General features: G+C 43.7%; 1 protein-coding gene across 2 annotated transcripts in view; it reads left to right on the forward strand.

Annotated features, from left to right (window-relative positions):
- The window catches only part of LRWD1 (leucine rich repeats and WD repeat domain containing 1), a 41,093-nt gene that overhangs the window by 5,880 nt on the left and 12,110 nt on the right, over positions 1 to 23,103 (forward strand). The window contains exons 2-13 of one of the 2 annotated variants that reach the window (XM_077294441.1): positions 1,010 to 1,098; positions 1,796 to 2,030; positions 2,109 to 2,228; positions 2,414 to 2,566; positions 3,433 to 3,537; positions 3,976 to 4,377; positions 4,485 to 4,611; positions 6,420 to 6,505; positions 8,198 to 8,405; positions 9,319 to 9,391; positions 9,557 to 9,697; positions 10,516 to 10,619. In XM_077294441.1, coding sequence (XP_077150556.1) covers positions 1,010 to 1,098; positions 1,796 to 2,030; positions 2,109 to 2,228; positions 2,414 to 2,566; positions 3,433 to 3,537; positions 3,976 to 4,377; positions 4,485 to 4,611; positions 6,420 to 6,505; positions 8,198 to 8,405; positions 9,319 to 9,391; positions 9,557 to 9,697; positions 10,516 to 10,619 — 1,843 coding nt within the window. Of the gene's footprint in view, positions 1 to 971; positions 1,099 to 1,795; positions 2,031 to 2,108; positions 2,229 to 2,413; positions 2,567 to 3,432; positions 3,538 to 3,975; positions 4,378 to 4,484; positions 4,612 to 6,419; positions 6,506 to 8,197; positions 8,406 to 9,318; positions 9,392 to 9,556; positions 9,698 to 10,515; positions 10,620 to 23,103 lie in introns of both variants that reach the window. The other variant, XM_077294442.1, reaches the window with a different exon arrangement.

Below are 23,103 nucleotides of genomic sequence, written 5' to 3' on the forward strand. Positions count from 1 at the left end.
TTTCACCGTATTTCGGCCGGATTACGGCCGTAAAATACAGACCGTATTGTCTTACGCCGAGTGTGATGCCGGCCTTAGAGGGAAAGTGGATGTAAATTTCTGCTGCCAAAGGTCCAACATGCGATAGGAGACCAAGAAACTCTAGATTCTGTTTTTATTTTTCAGCGCCTTTTGAAGTATTTATACTTTTTCATCAGGACAAACACAATGATCATGATGATCTATGGTGCACCTTATACCAAACATCCTCCTCCTGTCACTGAGTGGAATAGGACTAGTGGTCTTATCGGGACTGGCGTGAGCAACACCAGTCTCGATGAATCTTGCCAATGTGTCACGAGGGAACAGTCCCAGCATCCCTGCAATATGTTGAAACATTCCAGAGTTATTGCTACATAAAGTGACACATGTCGGAATTGAGAAATTGGGTTTGGTCACTATGTTGTATCCGCTGTATAATAAGAAAAAACACATACCTCCTGCACTGGTGCCATTTATGTGCTGCCTCCCGGTGCTCAGCAAGTATTGTCGTGTGCCCATCGGTGGCTGCAGAGCTCCATCAGACGGGATCGGCCTTGGACTAATCTTCGAAGACACATCTTTATTGGCCAACAGTTAAGCTTAATCATTTTCAAGTACAACTTAAATGGTTGCAGCAGCAGAGCTGGTCTGTGATGCCAGTAGTTTATGCAGCAAGGATCTGCGGTCAGGTTCGCTTTCTCATAGTTATACACAGCTTATTGTAGCCAGGTATTACAGTTAAGTGAGGATTGGGCCCTAAGGGGGATACCGGGAAGCTCAGAGTCTACAAACTGGGCATACACATTAGATGATTGTTGGCCAGATTCGAAGATTGCAGTGACGTCTGTCATACAAAATGCTGGTTTTCGTTAAATTCTGTACACTAATTGAGATAAATATGCCTTTATCCTTAATATACCTAACTAACATTAATTTATTTTTTATTGAAGGTCCAAAGATTTTATTTTTTTTTAATGAAAACTCTCAGGCTTCCATGATGACCAAGCTAACAAAAGACATCCTACTGAAGAAAGGCCTGCCAAAATCAAACCATCTGAAGAATGTAAAGACCCTGAAGTATGTGGATTTATAAAACACTGCATTCTTGTGTAGATAACTACCATTACCAGTACTAGTCATTTTTTAATTACAATATGTCCGGCGCATGCATGGGGTAAGCGTCTAACACAAACAGGAGGGGTATTTATTTGGCCTAATTAGCTGACATATGCCAAAATATTGTCCTTTTGGACTAGTAAGTGTCTGACCCCAGAGATCTCCATTGATCATGAAAAAGGTGCTCCCCTTTCTCCTATTTGAATGAAGTGGCGCTCAATTCCAATCCTTTCAATGTCTATGGGAGTGAAATATATAAAGTGCCGCATTCGTTATCGGTAGGTTTTATAGCCTTGGAATGACGTGGTACTGTACATGTGCAACTGCTTTTCCATTCAAACTGGAAAAGGAACCCAATGTTGTTTTCTTTTGTGATAAGTGAGGGTCCCATCTGCATAACCCCCACCATAAGATAGATACACGGATCGTGAAATGTGAACATGTGCAGCCGGCCTAACTAACATCCGTATAAATCTGTCAGAGATCGTACCACAGTGCTCGGGTCGGGAGACCCACCGAAAATCCGTGGATGGGCGTCTGACTGCGCTCTTGTGCAGAGAATGGAAGATGCTATTGATTATGGTTTTCGTATATGTAATTGATTATAAATATATTGCCTTTTAATTAAGAGTAAATATATCATTCCTATTTTGTACAGTTTATCGAAAATGCAACTGGAAACAAAGGACATCGATTCCCAACTCTTCTCCCAAATGCTAAATCTTGAGTTGCTAGATATCTCCCAAAACAACCTGTGTGACCTCCCTGGAAAGCTGAATCTCCCCAAGCTCAAGGTTCTAAACTTCAGTGACAATCAGGTGGAAGATGTCACCATTCTACAGCAGTTTCCCAGTCTGGAAGAGGTGATGTACGAGGAGAATCTCTACCTGACGGTTAGTAGCCACATCACATTGTGTTTGTAGCCATAGTTAGACCTGAAGAACTTCATCTTCTTCTCTTTGTGCACTCAGGTGAGCGACAATTACAAAGTTTGCTGTCTTCTCCCTAAGCTTCGGAGGCTGAATAATAAAGATATCACATCCCTAGCTAATCATGTTAGGTTTGTCAACCACAGGGAGCTGAGCAGCCGGGTGAGTACACAGGACGTTGCTGGTTATTTATCTGAAATGTGTCATATTAACCAGACATACACATATTATTACTGCAGCGCATTGTATAAAGCGTATGTACAATGCAAAGAATCATAGTCACAAATGTTGTTTCATGAGGATTTTCAGTGTAATGTAAAGCGCTTCCATCGGCATCTGCTCTGTAGGTTGAATCGTACTGGGAAAAGAACTACAAGGACAAAATACCTGATGAGCCGACTCCAGCAATGATCAAATCTATCAGCAAGGAATTTCTAAAATCTGTGGGGAATCATGTAAAGTATGGACCAAGTTCACTCAGAGACTTCACCAAGTGGAAAGTAAGATTTCACTCCGTATATTTATTGTACTCTGCAGTGTCTTGGCTTCCATTATTGATTGAGAAGCCTTTAGGCCAGATTCACACAACGCAGTATGTTGCAGATTTTTTTTTTTTTTTATCTAAAGCTAGGAGAATCTTAGAAGGCTCTTCTCCTTTTCAAGGATTATTGCTCCAATGCCTCAAGGAGGCAAAAACAAACTCGCAAAAAGAGCTTTAACATCCTCCCAGTGCCCAGCACTGCTTCTCCGGTCTCTGTTGATCGGCTGCAGCGGTGCCATTATATTGAACATGCTACAACCAATCTATTAGCTCAGCAGCCCTCCAGATGTAGATGGCACAAGTAGCTAAGCTCAGTGATTGACTGAAGTGATTTTGGCATTATGATACCTTTGCAGCCAATCAACAAAGACTGGAAAGGGACAATGTAAAAGTTTTTTTTTTTCCTCCCAGAGTCTTTAGGCTGTTAAACTTTTAAAGGTGATGACCCCTTTATAAAGGAGGGTGAATCTCCTGATTCTTTTATTGATTCCTTGTTTTGTCCTAAAAAAAAGTTGCATCAAAATCAGCAGCGAATTTAGGGCCCAATTCATCAGTGACTTATTCTTAATTGGTGACTTTTCGTTTTATGACGATGAGGATTCGTACCTTTCTTCTGTTGTTGTTCTTGTTGCCCCTTATTGCAAAAATAAAAGCGGTTGTTTTTTTTTGTGTGTGTGTGCAAAAATTAACGAATGAAGAGCTCTGAAGAATTGAATTGAAGAATTTGGTGGGGAAAAAACAGCATGTGACAAGATGAATCTAGGGCCTTAGTTTTACAATGATAAAGTTTTCTACAGTTGTTTTTTTTTTTAATTCTTAATATAGGTGCAAATTATTGCTGACCATTTAATATCATCTTTGTTGGGTGAAGAGAACAGTCACAAAGAGCCCCCGTGTGAGGAAGCGTCTTCAGATAGTGACAGTACAGAGGTGGGCTTCATTCTGGTGTCTAACATTCTGCAAGCTGTTAAAGTAACATACATGTAAGGTAAAGGATGGGGAAACTACCATGTAAATGCTATCTAAGCTCTTCCTGACATGGCCAATTTCCGCTCTTGCATTTTCGTTTTTCTTCTTCCCTTCATCCAGGAGCCATAACTTTTTTTTTTTTTTTTTTTCCCTGTGTACACAAATATGTATGAGGGCTTGTTTCTTTGCAGAATGAGGTAAACTTTGAAATTACACTTTGATTTTTACCACAAAGTGCTCTGAAAAACAGGTGTGGGGGGGGGGGGTGTTGTTTTTTTTTTTAATAATTGTGTATATGTGTATACACATAAAAATGTGTATATGATACTTACTTGGTCTTCAGATACAAATTTATAGACACACCGAGGCAAGCAACAATTTACTTTTACTGTTCTACAGGCTCCGGTAACGCCTAGTAAGAAACAAAGACAAAACACAGAAAAGGATTCTGAGGTCCAATCTCTGTCTAAGAGGCTCCGATCAAATGCAGAAACCAATTGCGTAGCAAGAACTCCACCCAAGAGACTCGGGACCAGAGCTGGGACTGACCGTGAGGTGGCATCTCCAACTAAAAGACTTAGGTCAAGTGAACTGCTTCCTATTGTACTGTCACCAAAGAGGTTAAGAAAATTACAAGAAAGCCCACTCAAATCGACTCCAGACTCATGTAAAATGTATAGTACACCTGATAAGGCACAAGCCACACGGGGATTATTAACACCTACAAAAGTGTCTTCAAGGAGCACAGCAACCAAACCGACAGTGGGCCGAACGGTGACTAGTGGGAAAGAAAAAAAGAAAGTGAGTTTATATTACATTTAAAAAGTTTATTCCCCCCCCCCCCAAAAAAAAAAAACCAAACAAAAAACTAAATTTAACAGATCTTAACCGTTTGTTTTTTCTGTTAGAAACCATTTAATTTGGAACCCCTCCATTTTCTTCAGACTCATAGCAAAAATAATGAGAGTGATGATTTCCGCACTCAGTTATGGTCTTGTGCCTTTGAACCTAGTCTCGATTCTACTTCAAGCAAAGGTGAGGAAATATCAATTGAAAAGGGAATGTACCACCTAGATCTTCATCTTACTAACACAAAACAGATAACAAACCATTTCCTTTCTTCTCATTTGTTTTCGTTGGCTGATTTATGTATTTCATTATTTTCTATACATGATTATGGGTGCAGGCATCTTTCTTTGAATGGTGCCTCATGGGTGTGGTAGTGGCTGATTGACAAGTATGAGGCATGCTCTATGGCAGTGGTGGGAAACCTATGGCACGGGTGCCAGAGGGGCACGGAGAGCCCTCCTTGTGGGCAGAAGCCATCGCCGTTCATCGCCATCAGTGGACTGGGGCCGGTGGGTGAGGAGCCTGGCAATGCCAGCCCTTTAGCTGGATCTGCCAGGTCCATACGCCACAGTACATGCTGCTGGCCAATCAGAGGCCAGCAGCTGACACCGGCTTACACAAGACTGAGCGCATGGAAGTGACATCATGCGCCCCTGCGTCACTTGGACTCTGAAGTCAGCTGCCAGCTTCAGAAGATAACTCGGCGCCCCGGGGGAGAGGAAGGAAGCGGAGTAGCAGTGTTTTTTTTTGTTTTTTTTCTTTCTATGCGTTGGGGCATATATACCAGGATGAAGGGCATATACATGGATTGGGGGAGCATATACCAGGATAGGAAGCCTATTCCCTTATTTCTGCAGTCTGGTACCCCTGCTCCTGTCTGTGGCTGCTCTGTGCATGAGTTGTTCTTTCTAAACTAAAACCTCAGTATTCAGATTAAATTGCCGCGTTGGCACTTTAAGATAAATAAGTGGGTTTTGGGTTGCAGTTTGGTCACTTGTTCTCTAAAAGGTTCGTCATCACTGCTCTATGGCCTGTGCAAAGATTGTAACACAGGAAGGGGGAGGAGGCGAGAGAAAGTCACAGTCCATGATGTAACCCTGTGTTAACAGAAAAATGAATTATTCTCACAAACTTATAACCCAATTACCCCTAACACCTAAGTATTTTTTTTTATTTTTTTTTTTAAAGAGACCTGGCATATTATGGAAATTGTCATCCAGCATCTTACACTTCATTACATTCATACAACTTTGTACCAAAGAAAATCAAGCACAGCAACTCCTTAAAAAAAAAATGCAATAGTAGGCAGTAAGTTGCTACCTACCTGCCTGTTGTGCCAGGCGCCATTCTCTGCCAGCACAGTGGTCACAGACTTCTCTGCTAATGTCACGTCATCAGATCAGCAGTTTCTTTAACTCTTAACAGGGTGGGACTACTGGTGTCATGCTGATTGACAGCCAGCTCTGCTGCCTGATTGCAGGAAGTTGGCTGACCATCAGCATGACACCACTATGTCCCGGACATCCCCTTTAACAGCCCATGTTGTCCTCTCTGCACAATGACCCCTGCACTGGTTACAGATCATGACCAAAACACTCTTTTTATTGAAGTTAATTACAGTTACTTATGTTGCTGTTCTGTTAGCAGCAGTTCATAGATATCGCTTAGAGCAAAGAAGGAAAAGGTAGCAATGGTTGTCTCTCTTAATCTTATACAGAAAATAGAATAACTAGAAATATAAAATCAGAAAAGATTAGAAAAAATTATGTGCTGGGCTATACTGTCAGTCTCATAGACTTTGACAATTTGACCACCACTCCATCCACATAGAAACACAGGAGCCCACCCTCAATCTCGTGCTTATTGGTTGGTTCAGTGCTGTTCTGTAGACAGTGAATACATTTTGATTCTGGGAAAACCCAGTTGATATCTTCCAGTGTTCTTGATCCACAGGTTGCACTAGAAGATATTCTAATGGATGCTTTCTTTTTCAGTTATTGCCACATGTGGTGGAGGATCGGTCTGTGTTATCGATTGCGAGACTGGGAAAGTTCTGAAAAAGTATAAAGTACCCGGAGAGGTAACCTTTGTGACCTTTTTTTGATTTAAAAAAAAAGAAAGTTTTATCGAGGTATAAACATAAATAACCATATAGAAGGTACCAAATCACATGAGTACAGTGATTTTTACAAAAAGTAAAGACACATTAATTATCATACAGCATATGGAAAAAAAGCATTTTTTGGACAAGAAGACTCCCTTTTTTCCACCAAACTTGGGAGGTAAAATGGTGGTGCGTCTTTTAGCCTGAATGTAGCTTACGGATGCAGGGTCGTCGCTGCAAGATCCCGGCAACAGCCGGAATGGGGCGATGCTGCTGGCCCTTGGCTGGGAGGAGCGAGTGTTCTGGAGGTTCTTGTCAAGAGCCATTGATCTCCCATCGGTGGGCTTAAAGAAAATGTCGCCAGTGTGAGGCAGGAGCGTAGTGCCCGGTGCACACATAGGCTGCAGGAAAATGGAGCTGATGTCGGCGCATGTGTAGATTAAGATTTCTACTTGATGAGCTGAGATCTCAATCTGCGCATACGCCGCCTCCAGCACCATTTTCCTGAAACCACCGCCGAGAGGTCAATATGTGCAGCGGGAACTTTGCTCCTGTCTGACACCACCGGCGTTTACTGAAAAGCCCACCGCTGGGAGATCATTGGCTCCTGCCTCGCACCTCCCCATTCCTGTCGCCAACGGCTTCCTGCTGCGGTGACCCCGCTTCACCCCTGTCGCTGGACCAAATTTGCCCCTTCCATACATTTTGGACACTGGTCATCCTATCTGAGGTTCACTTTTAGTATAATTTTTGGAGTTCTATGTACTCCATGGATAAATGATTGGGATCTTTTCTGGACACATTAATAGACACCTAACCAGGGGATTCTGAAATATCTTCCCATTATTCCTGGGAAATAGTCCCTATATCCCTTTCCCATCTAGACCTGATCAAAACCATAAGATCCCCTAAAATATTGGATAGCAAAGATTTGTACATTAAAGAAATCAGGCAGTTGCTTTCGCTTGTACAATATATTATAGTCTAGAAGCCTGTTGGAACAAATGGTGAGATTGGATATGCTTTCCTGGACCCTTATGTGCCTTAACTGTAGATATTTGTAGAAGTCAGAGTTTTGTAACTGGAACGTCTGTTTTAGGTGATCAAATGTACAGAAGCGTCTGTCCAAATATAACTGATAGAAATATTTCAGCCCTTGTTTCCTCCATTCTACAAACCCTTCCAGATGACAGAGCTTACTGAAGCCTGGATTCTTCCATATAGGAGTATATGTAGAATAGTCTCCTATACCCCACAGCTTTTTACAGGTTCGCCACACTTTATGCAGAAGAGCGAGGGTTGGGGCATTACTGGATTTGGCTTTAAGAATATTTGACTCTGAGAGTTGCAAAATATTATCCTTTCCCTCCAGATGTATAAGTACCACAGCCCATGAATCCATAGTATTCTCCAATGCCCACCCCTTGAAGTGTTGGCTCTGAGAGGCCAGAAAATACCCCCATGCATTAGGAAGGGGTTAACAGCCCTGATCCTTGGGCAAATGTAGTTTTCCCAGCTTTATTCTAGGGTCTCCCTTTTTCCACACCAGGTCCCGGAAGATATGCATTGTGTGCAGGCGTGTTGTTTGTGTTTTTGGTTTTTTTTAATCTTATTTTAAAACATTAGTTTATTAGGATGCCAGTATCTTATTTTCTTTATAAAATGTAGGAGTTCTTCGCTCTGGCATGGACAACTCTAACAATGATTTGCAAAGAAGGACAGAAAAGAAAAATTAATGTTCTAGCTGCTGGTGGAAGATTTGGTGTTATAAAACTAATGGAGCCTAAAGTTGGATTATGCTATGGAGAGATAAAAGCGCATAAAAAGGCCATCTCCATCATGTGTTTCAGCCCAACGCAGGACACCTTCCTATTCAGTAAGTAGAAGGCCAGTAGTGGTGGTGGCAGGGGAGTGTATGGGAGACCTTCCCTTGTTTTTCATTTTTTTTTCTTTCTTTTTTTTTTTAAATTGGCCAATCTGCAAAAATCAACTTATTTAAAACTTAAAATATGTAATTGTGTGGAGACTGAAGCTGTGGAGCGGCAGAGAGGTCGATAAAGTACCTATTTCTCATAAGATACTTCTGATGGTGAAGCGGCAAGGAAAACTGTTATATCCCAGGCAGCAGCCTGTATATTATTTTTCACTAAGCAGCAAGATCTTTTGATAATTTGTAAGTTCTTACTGCTTAGCGCCAAGAGACTGTAAAGGGAAAGGTAATGTACCCATTCCTGCTTTGGACATTGCTTTACTTCGTTAAACGAGTTTTCTTTGCCACTTTACTGCCCATCACCAGTAGTACTTTATCAAAGTTTTTCCCTGCAGCACTTTGGTCTCTGCGACTATTTTCAAGCTTTCTGCTCTGATGGGTGGACAGACATCTGTCTGAGATGGTTTAGTGAATCCTGCATTGAGCAGGGGGTTGGAAACGATGACACTGGTGGTCCCTTCCAATTCGAACATTCTATATCTTCCATGCTGTATAGTGTCTCTACGTATTCTGGGAGCTGGCGGAGACTTTCAGCAAATCTGTTGTGCCACTGGACCAGACTGCACCAATTAGGCTACAACACGGGAGGATTATTTGGCGTGTTTTCTCAGATGTGATGGGAACTCATGAACAGGTTGCTGGAGTGCTGTTCATGATGACTTAAGGGCAGTGGATTTAGTTTAAATATGTAAAACCTGGTGACAGGTTCCCTTTAATGTATAATTTTTTCATGCATATGTTTCCTTATTCGTGAACATTGATATATTCCAGTTATATTCATGTATTTTTTTCTCATTAGCTGGATCTTATGACAAGAGAATTATCTTATGGGACATAGGTGTGCCTGATCACGAATACACCTTTAGAGCCAGGTATGGAGTGTATATATGGCTGTGTGTGTATAGCTACATTATGTAAGACAATTGAGAAATATCTAATATATACCAGATGATCCTTTTACCAATCCCATAGTTCTAAGCTAAAGCCATCTACTCTTGTTTGACGTCTCATTTTATCACCCTCTATCTGGTTTTCAGCCAGTTGCTCACCCTGGATACTACGTCTACTCCCCTGCGTCTAAGTCCAGTCCCTGCAAGCCCAGATCAGTACTTGATGGCCGCTTGTGAAGATGGTTGCTTTGTTTGGGACATAACACTAAACAAGCAACAAGGAAAACGGTAATAATTCTGTTTTCTGTTCCATAAATGTTTTAGTAAATGTTTTCTAGGTTTATAAATATATCAGCTACGTTGGCATTCCCCTTGTTCGCTCTGTTCACATCAGCAATTCATCTATTGCACAGTAGACACGATTACTGCCCAATAGACCCCATAAGCTGGTTTCTTTAAGGTGTCCATTATTTTAAGGGGGAAAAAAATACTGTATTGTCCATTTTGCTGTAGAGCCACCAAGACAGATATGAACACAGCCTTACTGTATAAATGCTCAACAGTCAGAACTCAGAAGTACAGAACACAACTTTAATTCTTCCATGATTAGGAGTTTTTCTGCCTTTGAATGATAACAAATCCAGAAATTAGAAATAAATGAAAAAGAATAAAATATTAAATTATGATTCTATGGCCCAGATCACACTGCATTTTGCGTTCTTGCCGGTCTGGGGCTTCTGTCTAAATGCTGATCTTAGAGCCATTGAGTGAAATAAGGCAAATGGAATCCAAAGTAAGTAAGGGAGGACTCTTCTTGCTATTTTTCCGGTAGTGTCCATTTTTATTTCTCAGACTGGCAGTAGTATGTTGCTTTTTCATACTAGACTCCTTGACTTACGGTATGTAACTCTATGGCTCCGTCAGGGTCCTGTCTGAAGCCTGTTTTACAAAGACTCACACAGACTCCCTGCAAATCGCTGTGTGAATAGCCAGTTAAATAGATGCTTATAGAATTGTCATAGAAAAATGTTTTTGAAAGGGGTGAAAAAAAAACATGTGTAGTAATTCAATTATGTCTGAAGTGTCACCATTTTATTTTACACCAGCTCGTATGAAGTAGAGTTTAATTTCCCCATATACAATAAGGAATCCAAAGATTCAGATTTCCACATTGTGGATGGCTTGTCGTTTCTGAGCGATGATCTTGTAGGTAAGTTTTACAAGACTTATGTAAACATTAATAATAATAATAATCTTTATTTATATAGCGCCGACATATTCCGCAGCACTTTACAATTAAGCGGGGATTTATACAGACAAATTCAATACAAGTTAAGACAATTTAAACAGTGACATTAGGGGTGAGGTCCCTGCTCGCGAGCTTACAATCTACAAGGAAATGGGGGGACACAATAGGTGCAAAGTGCTTGTTATTTCAGGTCTGGCAATTATAATACATAGGGATTTTCATACAAAGCTGCATGATCCGGTCATCAGCCCGTGTGTTTAAGTGCAATAGTCAAGTATGAAGTACAGTTATCATGTGCATGGAGGGTGTGGAGACAGATGAATAGTAGGGTGCAGATTCAGAGTAATATTTGGAAGGAGGGAACAGGGCAAAGTTAGTTTACTGAGTAGTTGATGTGGTAGGCTTGTTTGAAGAGATGGGTTTTTAGAGCGCGCTTGAATAGGTCGGGGCTAGGTATCAGTCTGATCGTCTGGGGAAGTGCATTCCAGAGAGCTGGCGCAGCACGAGAGAAGTCTTGTAGACGGAGGTGCGAGGTTCGGATTACGGGGGATGTTAGCCTTAGGTCGATTGTAGAACGGAGGGCACGTGTAGGGCGATAGACAGAGATGAGAGAGGAGATATAAGGCAGTGCAGCACTGTGGAGGGCTTTGTGGGTGAGAGAGATGAGTTTATACTGGACCCTGTAGCGAATGGGTAGCCAGTGTAATGACTGGCACAAGATGGAGGCATCGGTGAAGCGGTTAGACAGAAATATGACCCTGGCTGCCGCATTAACATAAACAATCCTTGGTATTTTGAATTAGGGTAGGGGTGATGACAGGGGAAGAAGTGTATAATTGGGTGTCATCAGCATAGAGATGATACTGGAACCCAAATCTGCTGATTGTTTGTCCAATAGGGGCCGTGTATAGAGAGAAGAGGAGGGGGCCTAGGACTGAGCCCTGCAGAACCCCGATAGTAAGGGGACGAGGAGAGGAAGAGGAGCCAGCGAAAGATACAGTGAAGGAGCGGTCAGAGAGGTAGGAGGAGAACCAGGAGAGGGCTGTGTCCTTGAGGCCTATGGAGCGGAGCATAGTGAGAAGGAGCTGGTGATCCACAGTGTCAAATGCGGCAGAGAGATCCAGGAGAATCAGCAGAGAGCAATGACCTTTGGATTTAGCTGTTGGTAGGTCATTAGAGACTTTAGTGAGGGCAGTTTCAGTGGAATGTAAAGAGCGGAAATCAGATTGTAAGGGGTCAAGAAGAGAGTTTTTTCGAGAGATAGCGGATTAGACGGGAGTGGACCAAGCGTTCCAGGAGTTTAGAGATGAAGGAAAGGTTAGATACAGGTCTGTAGTTAGCAGTGCAGTTCTGGTCCAGGGATGGCTTTTTAAGTAAAGGGGTTATGATGGCATGTTTAAATGAGGAGGGAAAGATACCTGAAGAAAGAGAGAGGTTAAATATTTTAGTCAGGTGAGTGGTGACCACTGGTGAGAGAGACTGCAGGAGAGGTGAAGGAATGGGGTCACTTGCAGGTTGTAGGCCGAGCAGAAGCGAGGAGCTTGGAAACTTCTTCTTCTGAGACAGGCTCAAAGATGTCTAGTGAGCTTGAGGTGCGGCAGGGAAGGGGATCCAGGCACTGAGGAGATTGCGCTGAGATATCCAGATGGATGTGGTTGATTTTTTCTAGGAATTAAGTGGCCAGATCCTCACCACTGAGATTGGTGATGGGGGCCTGTACTTTAGGTTTCAGGAGGGAGTTTAAGGTTTCAAAAAGTCGTTTTGGGTTGTTGGATAGTGAGGTGATGAGGGTGGTGAAGTAGGATTGTTTGGCCACATAAAGGGCAGAGTTATAGGTTTTGAGCATGAACTTATAGTGGATGAAGTCTTCTGCTAAGAGAGACTTTCTCCACTGCCGCTCTGCACACCTTGAACAACGCTGAAGAAAGCGTGTTTGCTTAGTGTGCCAGGGCTGCCGTTGTCTGTGTCGGGTCTTTCTGCGTGTAGAAGGTGCTGCTTCATCTAGGGCATTCTTCAGTGTATTATTGAAGTGTGACAATGCTAAGTCTGGGCAGGAGAGGGAGGAGATGGGGGCTAAAGATGTGTGGAGATTGTCCATAAGCTGCTGGGTATTAATGGAACGTGTATTCCGATAAGTGTGGTAAGTGGGGGTGTCCCGAGTGAGGAGACAATTCTTGACAGAGAAGGAAAGAAGGTTGTGGTCCGAAAGCGGGAGAGGGGAGTTAGTAAAGTCGTGCAGCGATCCAGGACGGGAGAAAACCAGGTCCAGAGTATTCCCGTCCTCATGTGTAGGAGAATTAGTAAACTGTGAGAGGCCGAATGAAGAAGTTAGAGAAAGAAGTTGAGCGGCAGATTGGGAGAGGGGATCATTGATGGGGATGTTAAAGTCTCCCATGATGAGGGTGGGGCTGTCACAAGATAGAAAGTGAGTAAGCCAGGTGGCAAAGTGGTCTAGAAACAGGCGGGAGGAGCCTGGAGGGCGGTAAACAACCGCCACCCGCAAGGAGAAGGGCTTAAAGAGTCTGACGGTGTGGACTTCAAAGGAAGGAAATGTAAGTGAGGGAACCGGGGGGATGACCTGGAAAGCACATTGTGCTGAAAGGAGCAAACCAACACCCCCACCCTGTCTGTTTTCAGGTCTGGTGGTATGTGAAAATTTCAGCCCACCAAACGAGAGCGCGGCAGCAGCGGTGGTGTCTGAATGCTGGATCCAGGTTTCTGTAATAGCCAGAAGGTTAAGGGAATTAGAGAGGAAAAGTTTGTGAATGTAAGTTAGTTTGTTACACACAGACCGAGCATTCCAGAGTGCACATTGGAAAGCTATAGGAGAAGGCATGCACTGAATGTTAATAAGATTAGCAAGGTTTCTATATGCAGCTGGAGGAGAGTAAAGTAAGCTGGTGGAGGGGGGGCCAGGGTTCGGGGAGATGTCACCTGCAACTAGTAGAAGGAGAAAAAACAGAAAGAGCAGGTGGTGGGATGATTTGTATGAACGTTTTGAGTGCTGCATGGCGGTAGTGGCTGGTTTGGAGTGGGTAAGAAATGTCAGTAGAGCCTCAGAGTTATACATGGGAGAGGGGAGAAGGGAGGGGTGGATATAGAGAGAGTGCCCATAATGTGTTGAAGGGCGGGCGAGTTATGAGTAGGCAGAAGTAAAAACCAATAAGAAGCAGATTGATATGATCAATGCATAATGTATTATGACTGACCAAGACTGATTGTTTGTTAAACTTATGCACCTTACCTGTCTCCTGCCCTGTCCAACTGCCATTGTTTAACTGCCATTGTTTAACCCCTTCACCCCCAAGGGTGGTTTGCACGTTATGGACCGGGCCAATTCTTACAATTCTGACCACTGTCCATTTATGAGGTTATAACTCTGGAACGCTTCAACGGATCCCGGTGATTCTGACACTGTTTTCTCGTGACATATTGTACTTCATGACAGTGGTAAAATTTATTTGATATTACCTGCGTTTATTTGTGGAAAAAAAGGGAAATTTGGCGAAAATTTGGAAAATTTTGCAATTTTCCAACTTTGAATTTTTATGCAATTAAATCACAGTGATATGTCACACAAAATACTTAATAAGTAACATTTCCCACATGTCTACTTTACATCAGCACAATTTTGGAACCAAATTTTTTTTTTGTTAGGGAGTTATAAGGGTTAAAAGTTGACCAGCAATTTCTCATTTTTACAACACCATTTTTTTTTAGGGACCACATCTCATTTGAAGTCATTTTGAGGGGTCTATATGATAGAAAATACCCAAGTGTGACACCATTCTAAAAACTGCACCCCTCAAGGTGCTCAAAACCACATTCAAGAAGTTTATTAACCCTTTAGGTGTTTCACAGGAATTTTTGGAATGTTTAAGTAAAAATGAGCATTTAACTTTTTTTTCACACAAAATTTACTTCAGCTCCAATTTGTTTTATTTTACCAAGGGTAACAGGAGAAAATGGACCCCAAAAGATGTTGTACAATTTGTCCTGAGTACGCCGATACCCCATATGTGGGGGTAAACCACTGTTTGGGCGCATGACAGAGCTCGGAAGCGAAGGAGCGCCATTTTACTTTTCAATGCAAAATTGACTGGAATTGAGATGGGACGCCATGTTGCGTTTGGAGAGCCCTTGATATGCCTAAACATTGAAACCCCCCACAAGTGACACCATTTTGGAAAGTAGACCCCCTAAGGAGCTTATCTAGAGGTGTGGTGAGCACTTTGACTCACCAAGTGCTTCACAGAAGTTTATAATGCAGAACCGTAAAAATAAAAAATCATATTTTTTCACAAAAATGATCTTTTCGCCCCCAATTTTTTATTTTCCCAAGGGTAAGAGAAGAAATTGGACCCCAAAAGTTGTTGTACAATTTGTCCTGAGTACGCTGATACCCCATATGTGGGGGTAAAGCACTGTTTGGGCGCATAGGAGAGCTCCGAAGGGAAGGAGCGCCGTTTGACTTTTCACTGCAAAATTGACAGGAATTGAGATGGGACGCCATGTTGCGTTTGGAGAGCCACTGATGTGCCTAAACAATTGAATCCCCCCCACAAGTGACACCATTTTGGAAAGTAGACCCCCTAAGGAGCTTATCTAGAGGTGTAGTGAGCACTTTGACCCACTTACTGCTTCACAGAAGTTTATAATGCAGAGCTGTAAAAATAAAACAAACATTTTTTTTCCCACAAAAATTATTTTTTAGCCCCCAGTTTTGTATTTTCCCGAGGGTAACAGGAGAAATTGGACCCCAAAAGTTGTTGTCCAATTTGTCCTGAGTACGCTGATACCCCATATGTGGGTGGGAACCACTGTTTGGGCGCATGGGAGGGCTCGGAAGGGATGGAGCGCCATTTTGAATGCAGACTTAGATGGAATGGTCTGCAGGCGTCACATTGCGTTTGCAGAGGCCCTAATGTACCTAAACAGTAGAAACCCCCCACAAGTGACACCATTTTGGAAAGTAGACCCCCTAAGGAACTCATCTAGATGTGTTGTGAGAGCTTTGAACCCCCAATTGTTTCACTACAGTTTATAACGCAGAGCCATGCAAATAAAAAATATTTTTTTCCACAAAAATTATTTTTTAGCCCCCAGTTTTGTATTTTCCCGAGGGTAACAGGAGAAATTGGACCCCAAAAGTTGTTGTCCAATTTGTCCTGAGTACGCTGATGCCCAATATGTGGGGGGGAACCACTGTTTGGGCGCATGGGAGGGCTCGGAAGGGATGGAGCGCCATTTTGAATGCAGACTTAGATGGAATGGTCTGCAGGCGTCACATTGCGTTTGCAGAGCCCTAATGTACCTAAACAGTAAAAAAAAAACACAAGTGACACCATTTTGGAAACTAGACCCCCTAAGCAACTCATCTAGATGTGTTGTGAGAGTTTTGAACCCTCAAGTGTTTCACTACAGTTTATAACGCATAGCCGTGAAAATAAAAAAAATAAAAATTCCCCCCAAAATTATTTGGAGAGCCCCTGATGTGCCTAAACAGTGGAAACCCCCCAATTATAACTGAAACCCTAATCCAAACACACCCCTAACCCTAATCCCAACGGTAACCCTAACCACACCTCTAACCCAGACACACCCCTAACCCTAATCCCAACCCTATTCCCAACCGTAGATGTAATCCAAACCCTAACTTTAGCCCCAACCCTAACCCTAGCCCCAACCCTAACCCTAGCCCCAACCCTAGCCCTAACCCTAGCCCTAACCCCAACCATAACCCTAACCCTAGCCCTAACCCTAATGGTAAAATGGAAATAAATACATTTTTAAATTTTTTTTATTTTTCCCTAACTAAGGGGGTGATGAAGGGGGGTTTGATTTACTTTTATAGCGGGTTTTTTAGCTGATTTTTATGATTGGCAGCCGTCACACACTGAAAGAAGCTTTTTATTGCAAAAAATATTTTTTGCGTTACCACATTTTGAGAGCTATAATTTTTCCATATTTGAGTCCACAGAGTCATGTGAGGTCTTGTTTTTTGCGGAACGAGTTGACGTTTTTATTGGTAACATGCTCGGGCACGGGAGATTTTTTGATCGCTTTTTATTCCGATTTTTGTGAGGCAGAATGACCAAAAACCAGCTATTCATGAATTTCTTTTGGGGGAGGCATTTATACCGTTCCGCGTTTGGTAAAATTGATAAAGCAGTTTTATTCTTCGGGTCAGTACGATTACAGCGATACCTCATTTCTATCATTTTTTTTATGTTTTGGCGCTTTTATACGATAACTATTTTATAGAAAAAATAATTATTTTGGCATCGCTTTATTCTGAGGACTATAACTTTTTTATTTTTTCGCTGATGATGCTGTATGGGGGCTCGTTTTTTGCGGGACAAGATGACGTTTGCAGCGGTACCATGGTTATTTATATCCGTCTTTTTGATCGCGTGTTATTCCACTTTTTGTTTGGCGGTATGATAATAAAGCGTTGTTTTTTGCCTCGTTTTTTTTTTTTTTTTTTTTTTTTTTTTACGGTGTTCACTGAAAGGGTTAACTAGTGATATAGTTTTATAGGTGGGGTCATTACGGACGTGGCGATACTAAATATGTGTACTTTTATTGTTTGATTTTTTTTATTTAAAGGAATGTATTTATGGGAATAATAATTTTTTTTTTTTCTTTATTTAGGAATTTATTTTTTTTCTTTTTTTTTTTTTACACATGTGGGAATTTTTTTTTTTTTACTTTGTCCCAGGAGGGGTCATTACAGATCGTTGATCTGACAGTGTGCACAGCACTCTGTCAGATCACCGATCTCACTTACAGCCGTGCAGGCTGCAGCTTTCATCTGCAGCCTGCACGGCAACCGGAAGTAATCCCTGCAGGACCCGGATGCAGCCCCGCGGCCATTTTGGATCTGGGGCCTGCAGGAATAGAAGGTAAGAGACCCTCGCAGCAACGCGATCACATCGCGTTGCTGCGGGGGTCTCAGGGAAGCACGCAGGGAGCCCCCTCCCTGCGCGATGCTTCCCTGTACTGCCGGCACACCGCGATCATGTTTGATCGTGGTGTGCCGGGGGTTAATGTGCCGGGGGTGGTCCGTGACCGCTCCTGGCACATAGTGCCGGATGTCAGCTGCGATAGGCAGCTGACACCCGGCCGCGATCGGCCGCGCTCCCCCCGTGAGCGCGGCCGATCGTGCTGGACGTACTATACCGTCCTTGGGAATTAGGGCCCACCCCACATGGACGGAATAGTACGTCCAATGGCAGAAAGGGGTTAACTGCCATTGTTTAACTGCCATTGTTTAACTGCCATTGTTTAACTGCCATTGTTTAACTGCCATTGTTTAACTGCCATTGTTTAACTGCCATTGTTTAACTGCCATTGTTTAACTGCCATGCACTTTATACCGTTGCACTTAATATCTGTTGCACACGCGAACCTGCACGCGTACTATCCCAGCCAGACTAAATATATATGAAATGAAGTGACTGCTAGCATCAGAAACCAAATGGCCACAATCAGCAATTAACCAATTAGCATAAAGGCCCCGTCTCACATAGCGAGATCGCTAGCGAGATCGCTGCTGAGTCACAAGTTTTGTGACGCAACAGCGACCTCCATAGCGATCTCGCTATGTGTGACACGTACCAGCGATCAGGCCCCTGCTGCGAGATCGCTGGTCGTGTCGGAATGGCCTGGACCTTTTTTTGGTCGTTGAGGCCCCGCTGACATCGCTGAATCGGTGTGTGTGACACCGATCCAGCGATGTCTTCACTGGTAACCAGGGTAAACATCGGGTTACTAAGCGCAGGGCCGCGCTTAGTAACCCGATGTTTACCCTGGTTACCAGCGTAAATGTAAAAAAAAACAAACACTACATACTCGCCTTCTGATGTCCGTCAGGTCCCTTGCCGTCTGCTTCCTGCTCTCACTGACTGCCGGCCGTACAGTGAGAAGTGAGAGCACAGCAGTGACGTCACCGCTGCGCTCTGCTCTCGCTGTACGGCGGCTCAGTCAGAGCAGGAAGCAGACGGCAAGGGACCTGACGGACATCAAAAGGCGAGTATGTAGTGTTTGTTTTTTTTGGTAACCAGGGTAAACATCGGGTTACTAAGCGCGGCCCTGCGCTTAGTAACCCGATGTTTACCCTGGTTACCCGGGTGCTGCAGGGGGACTTCGGCATCGTTGAAGACAGTTTCAACGATGCCGAAGTCGTTCCCCTGATCGTTGGTCGCTGGAGAGAGCGGTCTGTGTGACAGCTCCCCAGCGACCACACAGCGACTTACCAACGATCACGGCCAGGTCGTATCGCTGGTCGTGATCGTTGGTAAATCGCTTAGTGAGACGGGGCCTTAAGGCCAGGGCAGGCATTAGTATGCAGGGTAAACAACCAATGCGGAGCAAGGCCATAAAACAGTGGGGAAAAGAAAAAAAAAGATAGCTTTGAACACTTTGAATCAAAGACCAAAAGCAGAGAAAAAAAACACAAAACACAGGAGCGATTGAAAAATTACCATGAGCAAAGCTTGCTAAATATGGATCTGTTCACACTTGCAGTCAGCACACAAATGGATGATGGAAAAATTACCATGAGCAAAGCTCATCATTGGAGTGATGTATGTGTCCAAGAAAAAGTACAATAAGGGGGGTTGTTATGTAACTATTTTACCATTAGCTAATAAAAGGGCCATGTTATACTAGGAAGCACCATGTCCCTTTCACGGTTTACTAGGCACTGCAGTGGATGACCTTAGGATTGCAGTTTAGTCCTACATACTTAAGAACTCTATCAGAACAGAATGACCAAACCAAGTACAGGTTCTCGGTGCTTCATGTACTGGATTTCATTCTGTAGTGACAGTCCCTTTAATTCCTTCCTTGGACATACTGGTTCGTCCAATGTTGACCCCGCTTCTCTCCATGTATGGTGAAACCATTATCTGCCTCTAAAGGTACCTTCACACGAAACGACTCTACAACGAGAACGACAACGATCTGATCGCTGCAGCGTCGCTGTTTACATCGCTGTAGAGATGTCAAACACAGCAGCTCCAGAACGATGCAGGAGCGATCCTGTGACGTAGCGGTGACGCACTTATCGTTCTCACAGGTCGTTAGCTCCATGTTTAACATTGCTGGCATCGTTGCTTTTGCTGTCAAACACGACGATACACGCCGATCTGACGACCAAATAAAGTTCTGGACTTCTAGCTCCGACCAGCGATATCACAGCAGGATCCAGATCGCTGCTGCGTGTCAAACACAACGATATCGCTATCCAGGACGCTGCAACGTCACGGATCGTTGTCGTTCTCGTTGTAAAGTCGTTTCGTGTGAAGGTACCTTAACAGCAGTAATCATCCACTGCAGTAAATCCTGGGGGGGATGTGCTGTTCATACGCCCAGTGGTACTCCTGTAACATTGTGTTGATGGCTAACCATGTCATCAGAGTGCTTGAAGGTCCCCACGCCTGGCATAACTGTACTCTTGTGAAGCCTGCGACTGGGCTTCATAGGAACCATTATATACACTTTGCAAAGCTACATTATTGAAATATATAGAACAAGAGATTAGATTATTGCAGATTCAAGTTCCCCAAGGTAAGTAAAACCTAAAAGATTTTTTTTTAAATGCTAAAATTCAAATCATGTCCCCTTTTACTCCATTAAAAATTATGAAAAAAACCCAAAAACTAAATATACACTGCTCAAAAAAATAAAGGGAACCCTACACTGCTCAAAAAAATAAAAGGAACCCTTAAACAATATAATTCCAAGTAAATCAAACTTCTGTGAAATCAAACTGTCCACTTAGGAAGCAGCACTGTTTGACAATCAATTTCACCTGCTGTTGTGCAAATGGAATAGACAACAGATGGAAATTATTGGCAATTATCAAGACCCACTCAATAAAGGAGTGGTTCTGCAGGTGGGGACCACAGACCACATCTCAGTACCAATGCTTTCTGGCTGATGTTTTGGTCACTTTTGAATGTTGGTTGTGCTTTCACTCTCATGGCAGCATGAGATGGACTCTACAACCCACACAAGTGGCTCAGGTAGTGCAGCTCATCCAGGATGGCACATCAATGTGAGCTGTGGCAAGAAGGTTTGCTGTGTCTGTCAGCGTAGCGTCCAGAGGCTGGAGGCGCTACCAGGAGACAGGCCAGTACACCAGGAGACGTGGAGGGGGCCATAGGAGGGCAACAACCCAGCAGCAGGACCGCTACCTCAGCATTTGTGCAAGGAGGAACAGGAGGAGCACTGCCAGAGCCCTGCAAAATGACCTCCAGCAGGCCACAAATGCACATGTCTGCACAAACGGTTAGAAACCGACTCCATGAAGATGGTCTGAGTGCCCGACGTCCACAGATGGGGGTTGTGCTCACAGCCCAACACCGTGCAGGACGCTTGGCATTTGCCACAGAACACCAGGATTGGCAAATTCGCCACTGGCGCCCTGTGCTCTTCACAGATGAAAGCAGGTTCACACTGAGCACATGTGACAGACATGACAGAGTCTGGAGATGCCGTGGAGAGCGATCTGCTGTCTGCAACATCATTCAGCATGACTGGTTTGGCAGTGGGTCAGTCAGTAATGGTGTGGGGTGGCATTTCTTTAGAGGGGCCGCACAGCCCTCCATGTGCTCGCCAGAGGTAGGCTGACTGCCATTAGGTACCGAGATGAGATCCTCAGACCCCTTGTGAGACCATATGCTGGTGCGGTTGGCCCTGGGTTCCTCCTAATGCAGGACAATGCCAGACCTCATGTGGCTGGAGTGTGTCAGCAGTTCCTGCAAGATAAAGGCATTGAAGCTATGGACTGGCCCGCCCATTCCCCAGACCTGAATCCGATTGAACCCATCTGGGACATCATGTCTCACACCATCCACTAACGTCACGTTGCACCACAGACTGTCCAGGAGTTGGCAGATGCTTTAGTCCAAGTAAGGGAGGAGATCCCTCAGGAGACCATCCACCGCCTCATCAGAACTATGCCCAGGCATTGTAGGGAGGTCATGCAGGAACACGGAGGCCACACACACACTACTGAGCATGATTCCATTGTCTTGAGGTATTTCCACTGAAGTTGGATCAGCCTGTAGTTTGATTTTCCACTTTGTTTTTGAGTATCATTTCAAATCCAGACCTCCATGTGATAATAATTTTGATTTACATTGATAATTTTTATGTTTTATTGTTCTCAACACATTCCACTATGTAATGAATAAAGGTTTGCAACTGGAATATTTCATTCAGTGATATCTAGAATGTGTTATTTGAGTGTTCCCTTTATTTATTTTTTGAGCAGTGTACATATTTGGTATCGCTGTCTCTATAAAAGTCTAAATCGATCAAAATTATGAAACTAATTAACCATTATGGTAAAAGCCGTTAGGAGAAAATTACTAAAATACTTTTTTTTTTTTTTCTTTTTTTTTTATTCAGAGAAATCTTTCTCCACTCAGGAGCCGCTTTTGTCCCCTGACTTCTTTAAAGGGAACCTGTCAGCAGATTTTGCCACTATAAGATGCAGCCACTGCCTTTCAGGGCTTATCTACAGCATTCTATACTGCTGTAGATATGCCCCCGGTCCGACCTGCAAGTGAAGAAAACTGTTATATTATACTCACCCGGGGGAAGTGCGATCCTGTCCGGTCCGATGGGTGTCGCAGGTCCGGGTCCAGCGCCTCCATTCTCCTTATTCTCGCTGCCCTCCTGCTTCTCTGCCCTGTTGAGTACTGCAGTGCGCAGGTGCCGGGCAGAAGCGCAGGTGCCGGGCAGAAGCGCAGGTGCCGGGGAGCGATGAAGAAGCAGGAGGGCATCGTCGTAAGAAGATGGGAGGCGCCAAACCCGGACCTGCGACACCCATCGGACCGGACCGCACAGGAACGCGCCCCCGCAACGCCCCCCCTTGGTGAGTATAATATAATTTATTGTTCTTCACTTGCAGGTCGGACCGGGGGGCTTATCTACAGCATTATAGAACCCTGTAAATAAGCCCTGAAAGGCAGCGGCTGCATCTTATAGCGGCGAAATCTGCTGACAGGTTCCCCTTGACTCCTCATTTACTGTGGGAGAAAAAAAACAAATCAAACACTTAAATCTGTCGTCTTTGAGACGAGTGACTTACCAGTAGAGTTGATTGAATTTGTTCGGATTCGGTTCTGAATACGATCGGCAGCGAATATTGTTTTTGCAATATATTCGCCGAACACATCCAAAAGTCATTAGAATCAATGGGTGTAGAAATTACCGAATATGTTCAGAACCGAACAACAAACAACATTCGGCACGAATAGCGTAACAATATGGCACAAATATAGCAAATTCAGATTCGGCGTCCGAATCCAAACAAATTCGCTCAACTCTACAACCAGCACAGCGAGGTGTCGGGTAATGCCTCTTTCTAGAGGGAAGGTGGAGTGAAAAGCAGAGGGAGACACAGAAAGATCGTGCTGTGCCTTCTAAC

Source organism: Ranitomeya variabilis, chromosome 3, assembly GCF_051348905.1.
Source record: "Ranitomeya variabilis isolate aRanVar5 chromosome 3, aRanVar5.hap1, whole genome shotgun sequence".
NCBI classification, from domain to species: Eukaryota; Metazoa; Chordata; class Amphibia; order Anura; family Dendrobatidae; genus Ranitomeya; species Ranitomeya variabilis.